Source organism: Triticum aestivum, chromosome 7D, assembly GCF_018294505.1.
Source record: "Triticum aestivum cultivar Chinese Spring chromosome 7D, IWGSC CS RefSeq v2.1, whole genome shotgun sequence".
NCBI lineage: Eukaryota > Viridiplantae > Streptophyta > Magnoliopsida > Poales > Poaceae > Triticum > Triticum aestivum.
The window spans coordinates 355,091,238-355,104,030 of NC_057814.1; the positions used below are offsets into that span (position 1 = coordinate 355,091,238).

Here is a 12,793-nt window from a genome sequence, read left to right on the forward strand (position 1 = left end):
TTGGCTGCGGCCGGTGCGTCCGGAAGGCGGCGGACGTGTCCGGCGCGGCGCGAGGAGCGGGTTAGGGTTTCGTCTGCGTTCGTTTTTCGGGAGGGTCACATATAAATAGGTAGAGGGGGCTAGGAGGCTCCAAATGAGGTGCGGTTTTCGCCCACACGATCGTGATCGAACGACCTACAGCACGGAAGAGAGTTTGGTGGGTTTTGGGCTGGTTTTTTAGGGGGTTTTGCTGCAACACACAAATAGACATTGCGGATGCCCGGTTAACCGTTGGAGTACCAAACGACCTCCAAATGGAACGAAACTTGACCGGTGGCCTACCGGTGGTATACTAAGGCCACTTGACAAGCCTCGGTCCATTCCGAGAACGTTTGACACCCGCTCACGAAAGAGAACAAGAGGGGTGCACCGGAGGAGATAGGAGCGCCGGATTGCAAAACGGACAACGGGGAAAATGCTCGGATGCATGAGACGAACACGTATGCAAATGCAATGCACATGATGACATGATATGAAATGCATGACATGAAAAAAATGCAAAACGGAAGACAAAACCCGACCACGGAGGGAATATCGTAGCACATATCCGAAAATGGCAAGAGTCGGAGTTACAAACATGGAAAGTTACATCCGGGGTGTTACACTCCTCTCCTCCGCCGCGCCGTCCCTCCTGCTCCGGCGACCGAAGTCCGGCGAGCCCGATCTAGATCCACTGCCCACGGTTGACTTTCTCCCCCCCCCCCCGAAAATTCTCCCGAATCTTTTACATTATATGCTAATGTTCATTGCATCATAACTCTCTGCATATAGATCCGTTTCGTGCGTGTAATATATCGAAATGTTCACCTCGAGATGCTCTTCATTTTGTTCCATTATGACATGCTCATTTGAGTCCATCTTGTTGCCCAAATCTCTGGTGCAAGAGTGCTATATGTTGTTACTTATCAGAACATGAGGATTTGTTATTTTTGTTGCATTTGATGTGTGCATCTTATGGGCATGAGCTCTACATGTGTTTTGATGTATGCCATGCCATGTTTACAGAGGTGTATGCCATGTATTTTTGTAATCTCTGTGGTGACTAGCACAAGCACGCAAACTAGGCTTCATGATGTTTCTGATTCCAGGGACAGTAATTTCACTGTTTGTTTCTACTGTTATTTTGTTGCCATGTATCCATGTGTCTACAGAGAGATCCATGCTCCTTTTGGTGATGTTCAGTAAGGTTGTGTTGTAGATATAGTTGTTCTCTATCCATACATGCCCTTGTTTGCAATTATGGAGTGCCCTAGCATGTCCAAATATTGCTCTACTTTTGCTATAAAATGTTCCTGGCAGATTGTTTACGTGTTATTCAATTTTGCCAAGGTTGTTGTAGTTGATCCTTTCATGCTATGTATTTTATCTTGCAATGGATAGCTTCATAAACATGCCATCTTGCTGTAGGTATGCTTGTTTTGTCATGCATTGCTTCGTGATGAGTGCATCAAGCTCACCAAGATGCCTTCCTGATACTGTTTCTGCCATGCTCTGTTTTCTGCTAAGTCTGAAACCTGTTAACGAAACTTTCTATGTTTACCTGGGTGCCATCATATCTTCTATGCCTTTTTGGCTCGTCATCAGTAAGGGACTTTTGTTCTATGCAATTAGTAGATTCATGCCATGCCTTTTTTTCTATGATATGTTCCTGTAACTTGTTGTTTGATAGCTCCAAACCTTGCAACCTGATGTTATTTCTGCCATGTCCAGTGATTTCTGCTAAGTCGATGAATCTGTTATTATTTGCAATCTTTCCATGTCCTTTTGAGCATGTTCTAGTGATTTCTGTAGATACCTCAGTGTTCATGTTTTGTTCTCATTTACCTGTACATCATGTTCATGCATTTTGTTTTTATGTTGAGTTGCTGCAGCATATTGTTTTGATGCTTGCTAGATGCCTAGTTGCTGTTTTGGACAGATGGTTGTTATATCTTGTTTGGAGTGTATGTGTTGCACCGTTGCTCCGTTTTGAGCATGCTCTATATGAGACTTGCTTAGTTTTGCATGTAGCTTCATATTATCATGTTGCATCCATACCTTGAGTGTGTTTGTTTGATGTTTGTACGCATTTTGCATCAATGCCATGTTTAACTTGTTTTGCTCATATCTTCTAGACCGTAGCTCCGATTTAAACGAACTTTATATGTAACTTGACTAGAATTTCGTGTAGATCATCTTGGTGCATTTTAATTTGCTGTTTAACAACTTGAACATAAGGTTATTCAGTTCTGGACCAATTTCGAAATTTGCATATGAGGACTTACCGGAATTGTTATAGGTTGTTTCCGGCCTCATTTAAACTTGCTTTGATGTGTTGCTCTTGTATGCATCATCTCTTGCCATGAGTAGCTTCATGTAGCCTTGTCATGCATCATACTTGCTTGAGCATCATGCCTTGTTCATGTGTGGTGTGTTTACCTTGTTGTGTGCTTCTTCTCGATAGTTCCCGTGTCGTTGCGATCGTGAGGATTCGTTCGTCTTCGTGGCTTCATCTTCTTCATGGACTCGTTCTTATTCCTAGCGGGATTTCAGGCAAGATGACCGTCACCTTGGATCTCATTACTATCATTGCTATGCTAGTTGCTTCGTTCTATCGCTATGCCGCGCTACCTATCACTTGCTTTTCAAGCCTCCCAAATTGCCATGTCAACCTCTAACCTTTTCACCCTTCCTAACAAACCGTTGCTTGGCTATGTGATTTACCTCTGTTATAAATCCTCGAGTATTGTGTGTGTCAGCATACCGATCCAGGGATGACACTTAAGCACAGAGACTTGACCGTCTGAAGTCGGGTCGCTACATAAAAAATAGATCCGGGGGCCATAGTTTTCACTAGAGGCTTCTCTCTTGAAGATAGCATACGGTGGGTAAACAAATAACTGTTGGGCAATTGATAGAAAAGCGAATAATCATGAAGATATCCAAGGCAATGATCATGTATATAAGCATCACGTCCAAGACAAGTAGACCGACTCCTGCGTGCATCAACTACTATTACTCCACACATCGACGGCTATCCAGCATGCATCTAGAGTATTAAGTTCATAAGGAATGGAGTAACGCCTTAAGGAAGATGACATGATGTAGACGAAGTAAACTCAATCATACGAATAAACCCCATCGTTTTATCCTTAATGGCAACAATACAAATAGGTGTCTCGTCCCCTTCTGTCACTGGGATATAGATCACCGCAAGATTGAACCCATCATAAAGCACCTCTCCCATTGCAAGAAAAGTCGATCTAGTTGGCCAAACCAAATCAATAGATCGAAGAGAAATACAAAGCTATAATTATCATGCATAACAGAGTTCAAAGAAGACTCAAATAATATTCATAGATAATCTGATCATAAACTCACAATTCATCAGATCCCAAAAATCACACCACAAAAAAGGATTACATCGAATAGATCTCCAACAACATCGAGGAGAATATTGTGTTGAAGATCAAAGAGAGAGAAGAAGCCATCTAGCTAATAGCTATGGACCCGTAGGTCTATGGTAAACTACTCACACATCATCGGAAGAGCAACAAGGTTGATGTAGAGCCCCTCTGTGGTTGATTCCCTCTTCGGTAGAGTACCGGAGAAGGCATCCAGATGGGATCTCGCAAGAACAGAAACTTGCGGCGGCGAAAAAAATATTTCGGGTGTCTCTCTGATGTCAGGGGAATAATTGAGAATTAGAGGCGGAATTAGGTCAAGAGGTGCCACGAGGGGCCCACAAGCCTGGGGGCGCCCCCCTGGGGCGTGCCTCCCGAGCTTGTCGCTCCCTCGTGGCTCGTCAGGTCTTCTTCCGAACCTTCTAGGGTCTCTTCTGGTTCAGAAAAAATTAATCCAAAGTTTTTTCTTTGCTTGGACTCTGTTTGATATTGATTTCCTGAAAAGAAAAAAACAAGCAAAAAACTGCAACTGGCACTGGGCATTAGGTTAATAGGTTAGTCCCAAAAATTGATATAAATAATGGCATATAATTGCATATAAAACATCCAAGATTCATACTCCCTCTTTTCACTTTTATAAGGCCTGGAAGACATTTCAGACAATGTGTAAAGCAGTCCATTTCCTTATGTCTGAAAAGACATGCAAAAGTGAACGGAGGGAGTACTATAATATCATGGAACAATAAAAATTATAGATATGTTGAAGACATATCACTCCTCTTTGTTTAAAATTAAGCACTTCATTCTCAGGGGTACAAGCAACAAGTGAAGAACTAGCCAAGGTGGCAAGACAAGCAAACGAGAAAACAAAACTATTTTTGTGTTTTTGTATTTTTTATGAGAAGTGGGGGAGATGAAAATGAGAGGCAAAGGCAAATGAAAAGTAGAGCAAGTAGATGATAATTTGTGTATAGGTACTTGGTAGGTTTTGATGATGTCTCTCCGGCAATGGCGCCAAAAATTCTTTCTGCTACTTATGAGCTGCGTTGGGATTTTCCTCGAAAAGGAGTGGAGATGCACTACAATAGAGATAAGTATTTCCCTCGGTTAGAACCAAGGTTTGTCGAACCAATAGGAGAATCACGCTAAGCCTCGTGAACAACACATGCACACACAAAAGCAAATACTTGCACCCAACGCGGGCAAGAGGGTTGTCAATCCCTTTGAATTCGTCACTTGGAAGGATCAAATCTTGTATAGGTAGATGGATAAATTGCAAAATAAAATAAAAGATAAAAAATTGCAGCAAAGGAATTTAGGTTTTTGTAAGATGATAAGAGTATACCCGGGGGCCATAGTCTTCACTAGAGGCTTCTTTCTCGAACACATAGCATACGGTGGGTGAACAAATTACTATTGGGCAATTGATAGAAAAGCGCATAGTTATGACGATATCCAAGGCAATGATCATGTATATAGGCATCACGTCCGAGACAAGTAGACCGGCTCCTGCCTGCATCTACTACCATTACTCCACCAATCGACCACTATCCAGCATGCATCTATGGTATTAAGTATAAAATAGAGTAATGCCTTAAGCAAGATGACATGATGTAGACAAAGTAAACCCAATCAATATGAATAAACCCCCAACGTTTTATCCTTAATGGCAACAATACAAATATGTGTCTTGTCCCTTTCTGTCACTGGGATATAGAGGACCGCAAGATTGAACCCATCACAAAGCACCTCTCCCACTGAACATAAAGCAATCTAGTTGGCCAAACCAAACAAATAGATTGGAGACAAATAAAGCTATAACAATCATGCATAATAAAGTTAGGAAAAGACTCAATTACTTCTCATGAATATTCAGATCATAAACCCACAATTCATCAGATCGCAAGTAGCACACCACAAAAGAAGATTATATCGAATAGAACTCCAAGAACATCGAGGAGAACATTGTATTGAAGATCAAAGAGAGAGAAGAAGTCATCTAGCTACTAGCTATGGACCCGTAGGTCTGTGGTGAACTACTATACACGCATCATCGGAAGGTAGCAAGGATGATGTAGAAGCCCTCCGTGATCGATTCTCCATCCGGCAGAGTACCGGAAAAGGCCTCCAGATGGGATCGTGGAAGAACAACAACTTGCAGCGGTGGAAGAACGCTTTGAGGTGGCTCTGTGTTGGTATGCCAATATTTGAGAATTTATAGAAGTGGAATTAGGTCAGAAGGAGCCTCGTGAGGCCCACAAGGTAACAGCCCCCGCCCCCACCAGGGCACGCCCTGTTGCCTTGTCGTCTCCTCGATTGCCGTCTGGTCTCCTCCCGAAGCTTCTAGTGTCTCTCTTGTCCAGAAAAAGATCTTCAAAAAGTTTCATAGCGTTTGGACTCCCTTTGGTACTGGTTTTCTAGGAAACCAAAAACAGGCAAAAAACAGCAACTGGCACTAGGCACTGGGTTAATAGGTTAGTCCCAAAAAATAATATAAATAGCATATAAATTCATATAAAATCCAAATTTATAAATATGTTGGAGACGTATCGGGCATCCCCAAGCTTAAGCTCTTGCCGCTCCTTGTTCATCTCATATCGATGTCTCCCCTCGATCTTCAAAACTTCATCCACATAAAACTCAGCAGGACTCATGAGATAGGTGAATACATATAAAATAAATCTCCCAATCATATACTATCAAAACAAGATGCATATTTATTTCCAAGTAACGGTTAGCATATCCTATCATTTCCACAGTTTATATCCCCCAATAAATGACATGGAAAATCTAAAACAAGTAGTCAAAGAAAAACATAACAACAATTCGTCAAAAATAGAATAGTGTGTAAATTAAAACTATACTTTGTAACTCCAAAAAACCAGAAAAAACTTAGGATGTGACAGAAACTTTGTAACGAAGTACTGTATTTTAGGATTTTATCACGTTTCGGTAAAGAACTAAAATTCAGATACTAAGCGCAAAAGTTTCTGTTTTTGCACGGAACCTAACAAACATGCATTTGCAACATCCCAAAGTCTTAACATGACAAATAAAGAAAATAAAAGATACAACCATAATTACTAAAGTAGCAATAAATATGTAGACACACTAAAACATGAACAAGAAACTAAAGATAAGTATTGGGTTTTCTCCCAACAAGCGCTATTGTTTAATGCCCTTTAGCTAGACATAATGCCAACTATCAATTTATCATCATTCAATTCTTCAATATGGCAATGTGATTTATTAGGAGAATTTTCAAGCATTCTATTAATCACAACACTCCTATGCAGAAAATCCAAAATTTTAGTGTCAAAGATAGGTTCCCTTTTATCTTTCTAAAAAACGGGGGTGCACGCTTGTCACCTTTAAATATCCCTTGTCTTTACTAGAAGACACACCCAAATTAGGTCTAGGAACTTTAGACACAGAATAAGCACATAAGTAATTTTACATTCTTATTTTTAGATGTCTCCTCACTAGTTTTCATAGAAGAAAAAGTCAAACCCAAGACATTTATAACCTCTTCAAATTTATCGGTTATAGCGGGACTTTGTTCTACTCTATCGGTATGTGGATTTTTTTCCTTCAAAGATTTCAAAGTAATTCCTACAATAGTCTAACTTAGTAATTTGATTATGCATCTTTTTATCCAATTCTTCCACCTGTTGATTAGTGGACATATTATTTTTAATAATATCCGATCTCTACGTAATATGTTCCAAAGTTATTTCTGTTTCATTAACTTTAATTGGTGGAGATCCCACTAAATTTTTCATAGCATTAAAGGCATCTAAAGTATGACTACTCAAGAAATTTCCTCTAGTGATAGTATCAAGGACAAACCTATACCAACTAGTAATGCCAATATAAAAAATTCTAAGAAGAATTGTGGTAGATTGCTTATTAGTAGATATATTTTGAGCATCACAAATTATGTACCAAGAATCTTTTAAACTCTCTCCGCCCCTTTGTTAAAAATTAAGCACTTCTCACTCAGGCGTGGAAACAACAAGTGAAGAGCTAGCCATGATAGCAACAAAAAGCAAGAATAGCAGCACAACGTATTTTTGGTATTTTGGAATTTTTTTGGTAAGCAAAGCAAAAAGCAAAAGTAACTAGGCAAAAAATAAAGTAAGTAAATAAACGGTTTGTGTGAAGGCACCTGATTTGGTAGTAGAAGACTCGCCAGCAACGCCGCCAGAAATTTCTTTTCTACTCCCGCAGGAGTCGTTGGGTTTCCCAAACAGGAAGGGTGAAGTAAAACAGCATCATAGTTTTCCCTCAATTAAAAACCAAAGTTTATCAAACCAGTAAGAGCCTCTAAGCTAACAAAATAAATAACACCTGCACACAAACACAATAAAAACTTACAGACAGCGTGGCAAAAGGGTTGTCAAGCCCCTTGTCTTGCTAGTTACAAGATTAGAAGGAAATAGAGATAGATAGTGGTGGAGTGAAACGAAAAATAAAAGAGCAATTTTTGTAGAAGAATTTATTAATGGAGAGTAGAACTGGGGGGCATAGAATCGCTAGTGGCATCTCTCTCTCAAACAGGCGAATGGCATGGTAAACAAATTATAGCTAGGCAATTGAAAAGATTGCAATATTTATGACTATGATCATTCATGGCATAATCTCATATAGGAATTACGCCTGTGATAAGTAGACCATTAATCCAACTGCATATACTACTAATACTTCACCCCAAAACCGCTATCCAGGACGTAGGGTTTTACCTCATTGAGAGGACCCGAACCTGGGTAAACATCGTTGTCTCCCTTGTGTCTTGTTACCATCTAGCCAAGGCTACCAGATCGGGACCCCCTACCCGAGATCTGCCGGATTTGGTACCGTCACCAAGGCTCGTCGATATGATGCGGTAGAAGCCATGCCGGTCCACCTTGGCCACCGCATGAGAACATGCGGAGACCAGTGTCCTCCATCCAAGCCATCCACTGGTCCCTCAGGCCGATGTACGGCTCCAAAGACCCGCACGAGATCCGACATAGTCGCGCCCAGGGGCCACGATGAAGGAAAAGCCCCAAGCGCCGCCATCATCGCCAGCAGCGACGGGGAGATCAAAGGCGGCCGTGGCCGAACCCTAGATGAACTAGGGGAACACAGTCGTGACCAGTGAAGAACCGCCCCGACGCCCCCATCCCTGGCGGGTGCATGGCTTAGCCGCCAGTAGCCTAGATCACTAGGTCGCGAACGCTAGATCGCTCTCGTATCCTCTGCTTTGTCATATGGGCAACATACTTCAGCAGAACAACAAAGTTTTAGATAGCAAGCCATACCAATAACAAAGGAGAAAGATTCATGAGATAGGTCTTGCTCTATTTGACCAAGCTACATGAGGCATTCACTATATATACAATACAGAATACTTGAACGGCTTCCAAGGAAAATGTGGCATTGAGACTTTGATCATTGCATGCCTATTGTCACAAAATGTACAGGTATGATTATTTGCAGGTGAGTGGCAGTACAAGCCTTTCAATGTTGTAACCTATGTTGTCGCTCTCTCTTTTCGAGTATATACAACCACTGTGTGTATGGATCCGGTCCAGCACAACATGAAAAACACCTCAGCTCAGTAATCCTGGAGCAACGCATCCAGCTTTTTCCGCCTCGCGGCGTGCTTCAGCTTCTCCATTGCGATAAGCCCTACTTGCCTCACCCTCTCCCTGGATAACCCGAACCTGAAGAATGTTTCAAAGATCATGATTAGACTATCATGTGGCAAGAAAGAACTGTGGTTCAGTTAGTAATGGTCTATCCACTTGATGCTCCATTTTTAGCTAATAAAATCCACCCTTTGTCGAAAAACATGTCGACGTTATGAACACTGTATGCGGAAATTTGAAAACATTTTTAGGCGAACAAATACTTGATTGTGAGATAAAATAACCTTGGCAAAAAAAAAGGAATCCGAAAATTGTGATGTTGCTTTGATGACATTTGCTTTTGACAGCAATTAATAAGCGCGAGGCATGGCAAAATTTCTTGTTCAGTTGAAGAAGTAATACTTACTGTCTGCTAATATCCTCCCATGTATGGCATTGTTTCCCTATACCATGGTATAACTGAATAATGTCTCTCTCACGTTCAGTGAGATTTGAGTTTAGAAGTTTGTTGACTTCCTCCTGGTATCAGCAGAATCTTAAGATAAAACATATTTGACTGAAAATCACGAACAACAATAGCAATAAAGGTTACCTTTAGATACCACTCCTCAAATCCATGCCATGGGTCATTCGCAACATTTTGATCCTCTATATACTGAGAATGAGTGGAGGAGGAAATCAAAGTCAACCCCGAGGAATATTTCATCGGTGAAAAAGTATTTTGGTGCTATTTAATGTGTGGTAGTGTAACAGCTTACGCTGTGGAGTGTATCTCCGGGTAGGCCATTTAAGGAGGGGAATGCCTGTTGATCCAACGAAAGAGCCTTATTGACAGCCTGCATTTTGAAGATGCAAAATCATTGTGAGAAGTCCAAAGGTGTAAAAGGACTAAACATAAGAAATCATACATGGGACGGTAAATGTGTAAATACCTCTGTAGCATTGTGCACTTTCTTCTCCGATATATTGAGCAACTTTGCGATGTTCTAAGGACAATGACGAAAGGTTAGAGAAGAAGTAACAGAGCAACATGATGAACACACACAAAATCATGCCGATTGAAATGCTTCACGCAAATAAAACTGCTACTCCGAACTCCGCCCTACTTGCGTTGTCGGAGAAACCCCTTGGTCCTCCAATGCGTACTTTGCGCCACGAATCGCAATCAGCCTCTCATGCAGGTAAGTAGGGAGCCTGAATGTTTTCGAGTTGTCGGCCAGTGCTCTTGAAACACCCTGGTAACAAGGAAAGTAATGAATGGATAAAGAGTGCAAAGATTCTCTCATTAGTATAGTGCTGATGAGATGAGCGAAGAGGTCTCACCTGACGAATCCACCAGTATACGTAAGTGGAAATTCTGAAGCCCCTAGATGCATCAAACTTTTCGATCCCGCGGAGTAGCCCTATGAGACCACCCTGAATCACCAGCCAGATTGCCCAACATGTTACTTGTTGATTTTTGTGAAACATGCTAACTGTCCTAGTGAAACAAATACCCATGAACAGGAGGATGTGATTACCTGAATCAGGTCGGACAGCTCAACCCCCAGCTTGTCATACTTCTGGGCGATGGATATGACCAAACGGATGTTGCTCATCGTTAGCACCTCCCTCGCGAGGAACGACTCGCGCATTCTTGACCGTAGCTCCGGCGTCGATATCCGAAGTGATTGCGCCATCTGCTTGTACGACGGCTCATTCCCCAGTTTTTCTTTCAGCCTGAATCAATGTTTCAGACTCAGAGGTTAGGCAAAAGTGTCAACTTGATAGCACAAGGCAAAGCAGCAGTGACAATGGTTCTTGATTTCGGATTCGGAGAAGCATATAGTACTATGTTGGTTGAATGGATCACTGAATTTGGGGAAGAGCACTCCCATCCCATACTTTGATCTTTGCTGCTGCAGCCATATCCCGTCCTTGATCTTCTTGGAGAGGTGGACAACCTGCTTGTGCGTGAGGAGCTCCTTGCTGACGGTACCGCGAAGGTAGATGCGGTTTCTGCTCTGCAGCAGCTCGGGGCTGATGCTCAGGTGCACGGCGCCGCTGCCTTTCTTGGACCTCCCACGCCTCCGGCCGCTCATCCGCCGCTGCCTCGCCGAGACGCCGGAGCGCGCCACGACGACGGAGCTGCTCCTGCCCTTGCCGTCATCGTCCTCGGCCGAACCAATGGCCTCCACATGGTGGCCATCGCCGCCGCCGTCGTCGTCGTCCTCCTCCTCGAAGGGGAGCTGCCACTGCTTCTCGAGCATGGACCTCTGCAGCAGGATAATGGCATCGAGGGAGAACTCGTCGGCGGGCAACAACGGAGGAGGCTGCGGCGCGAGCGCAGGCGCGCTCTGCCTGAGGGCCCGCATGACCTGCGCGCGGCCATGTGGGGAGAGCTTGAGCCTGTGCGCGGCGACGGTGAGCTTGGACGCGGCCGGTGGCGCGAACTGCAGCGAGGAGGAGCCGTGGGCGTCTCCCGCCGCGCTGCTCATGTGGCTGTTGACCTTGTCGGAGAGCAGGTCGTTGGGCGGCCCGAAGGACGTGCTGAGAAGGCGGTTGCCTGCGCTCAGCCCGATCAAGGCAGGCGTCGCCGTCATGTCTCGCCGCCCGTTTAGTTATCTGCGCCGTATGAGCGCGGCGAGGGATTACAAAACACTGTGTTTCAAGAAACAGAGAAAGAAGAGATAGGAAGCTCGTACCTGTGCTGCGGCGCGGGGGAAGCGACGAAGAATCAAGGGAAGGGGAAGGGGAGGAAGAGGAAGACGACGGCGCGGGCGTCGGAGACAATAACCAAGTACGGAGTACTAGCTAGTAGTACGAAGTAACTAGAAGCTCAATGGACACCACACGCCGAGAGAGAGGAGAGACGGAGAGACGGAGAGGCTATTAACAGTGCGCTCGTGCGTGCGGTGGCAGCGGCAGCCGGCGCCACTGCTGCGCGCGCTGGTTTTACTTCGTTACTGCAGTGGAGAAGCCGGGCCGGAGGGGGAGGAGAGGATAGGGTGAGTGAGGGCGGGAGGCCATTGGCGGGGGGAGATATTCGCGGGTGGCCTCTCGTCTCGACGCCGAGGCCGAGCGCGCGCCACGACCACCAGATCCTGCGCCCGGGCCACCTGGCAAGAAAAGATCGTCCCCTCCCCGTTGCCTCCACACGTCCCCAGTCCCCTCTCTTTGTTTTTTTAATAGTTTGAATTGCTTACCACATGTATCACATGGTCCCCTCTCTTTGTTTTAATTTCACGGCAGTTCCTTTGACGCACAAAAATGATAAGTACATGCCTCAACCTCATTGGCCACATCAGCGGCGGCCACCTTTACTCCTCACCGACACCTTGTCGGCACGTTAGTGGCGGCCATTTCCACTCCTCATCGGCACCTCATCCTCGCCGCGGCTTCCACGAATCTGGTGACGAATTCGTTGGCGTTGAGGAATGTCATCCCTAAATAGTCGAAACACCTTAGGAAACAAGAACCGCAACTGCAAATAACCACGAGAGCAACGGGGGCGAAGAATTTAACAAATGCATCAGTTCAAGTGGAGTCGGATGGTCCGGGTTGGGTTTCGAATTATCCGGGCAACGGTCGTATGTCCGAGCTTCGAATCCGATGATCTGGGCAAGTCAACCATGGCCGAAAGTGGAGCTGGTGGAACTCGAATTTGGCGTTGGAAAGAAAAAAATTGATGGGTTTTTTCAGGGAATCTCGTGGTGAAATGCGAGAGAGGGGTGTGGGAAGGCTAGATCCGCATGCAAA

General features: G+C 44.1%; 1 protein-coding gene across 1 annotated transcript; it reads right to left on the minus strand.

The window, feature by feature from the left end:
- Positions 1–8,824: 8,824 nt before the first annotated feature.
- Positions 8,825–12,121, minus strand: LOC542980 (RNA polymerase sigma factor sigA). Its single transcript, XM_044582954.1, has 10 exons — positions 11,740–12,121; positions 10,940–11,659; positions 10,576–10,774; positions 10,379–10,471; positions 10,162–10,290; positions 9,988–10,041; positions 9,814–9,891; positions 9,648–9,710; positions 9,462–9,574; positions 8,825–9,130 (listed from the first exon to the last, which is right to left on the minus strand). The coding sequence occupies exons 2-10, from the start codon at positions 11,635–11,637 to the stop codon at positions 9,022–9,024; spliced, it is 1,536 nt and encodes a 511-aa protein (XP_044438889.1). The 5' UTR covers positions 11,638–11,659; positions 11,740–12,121; the 3' UTR covers positions 8,825–9,021.
- Positions 12,122–12,793: the final 672 nt, after the last annotated feature.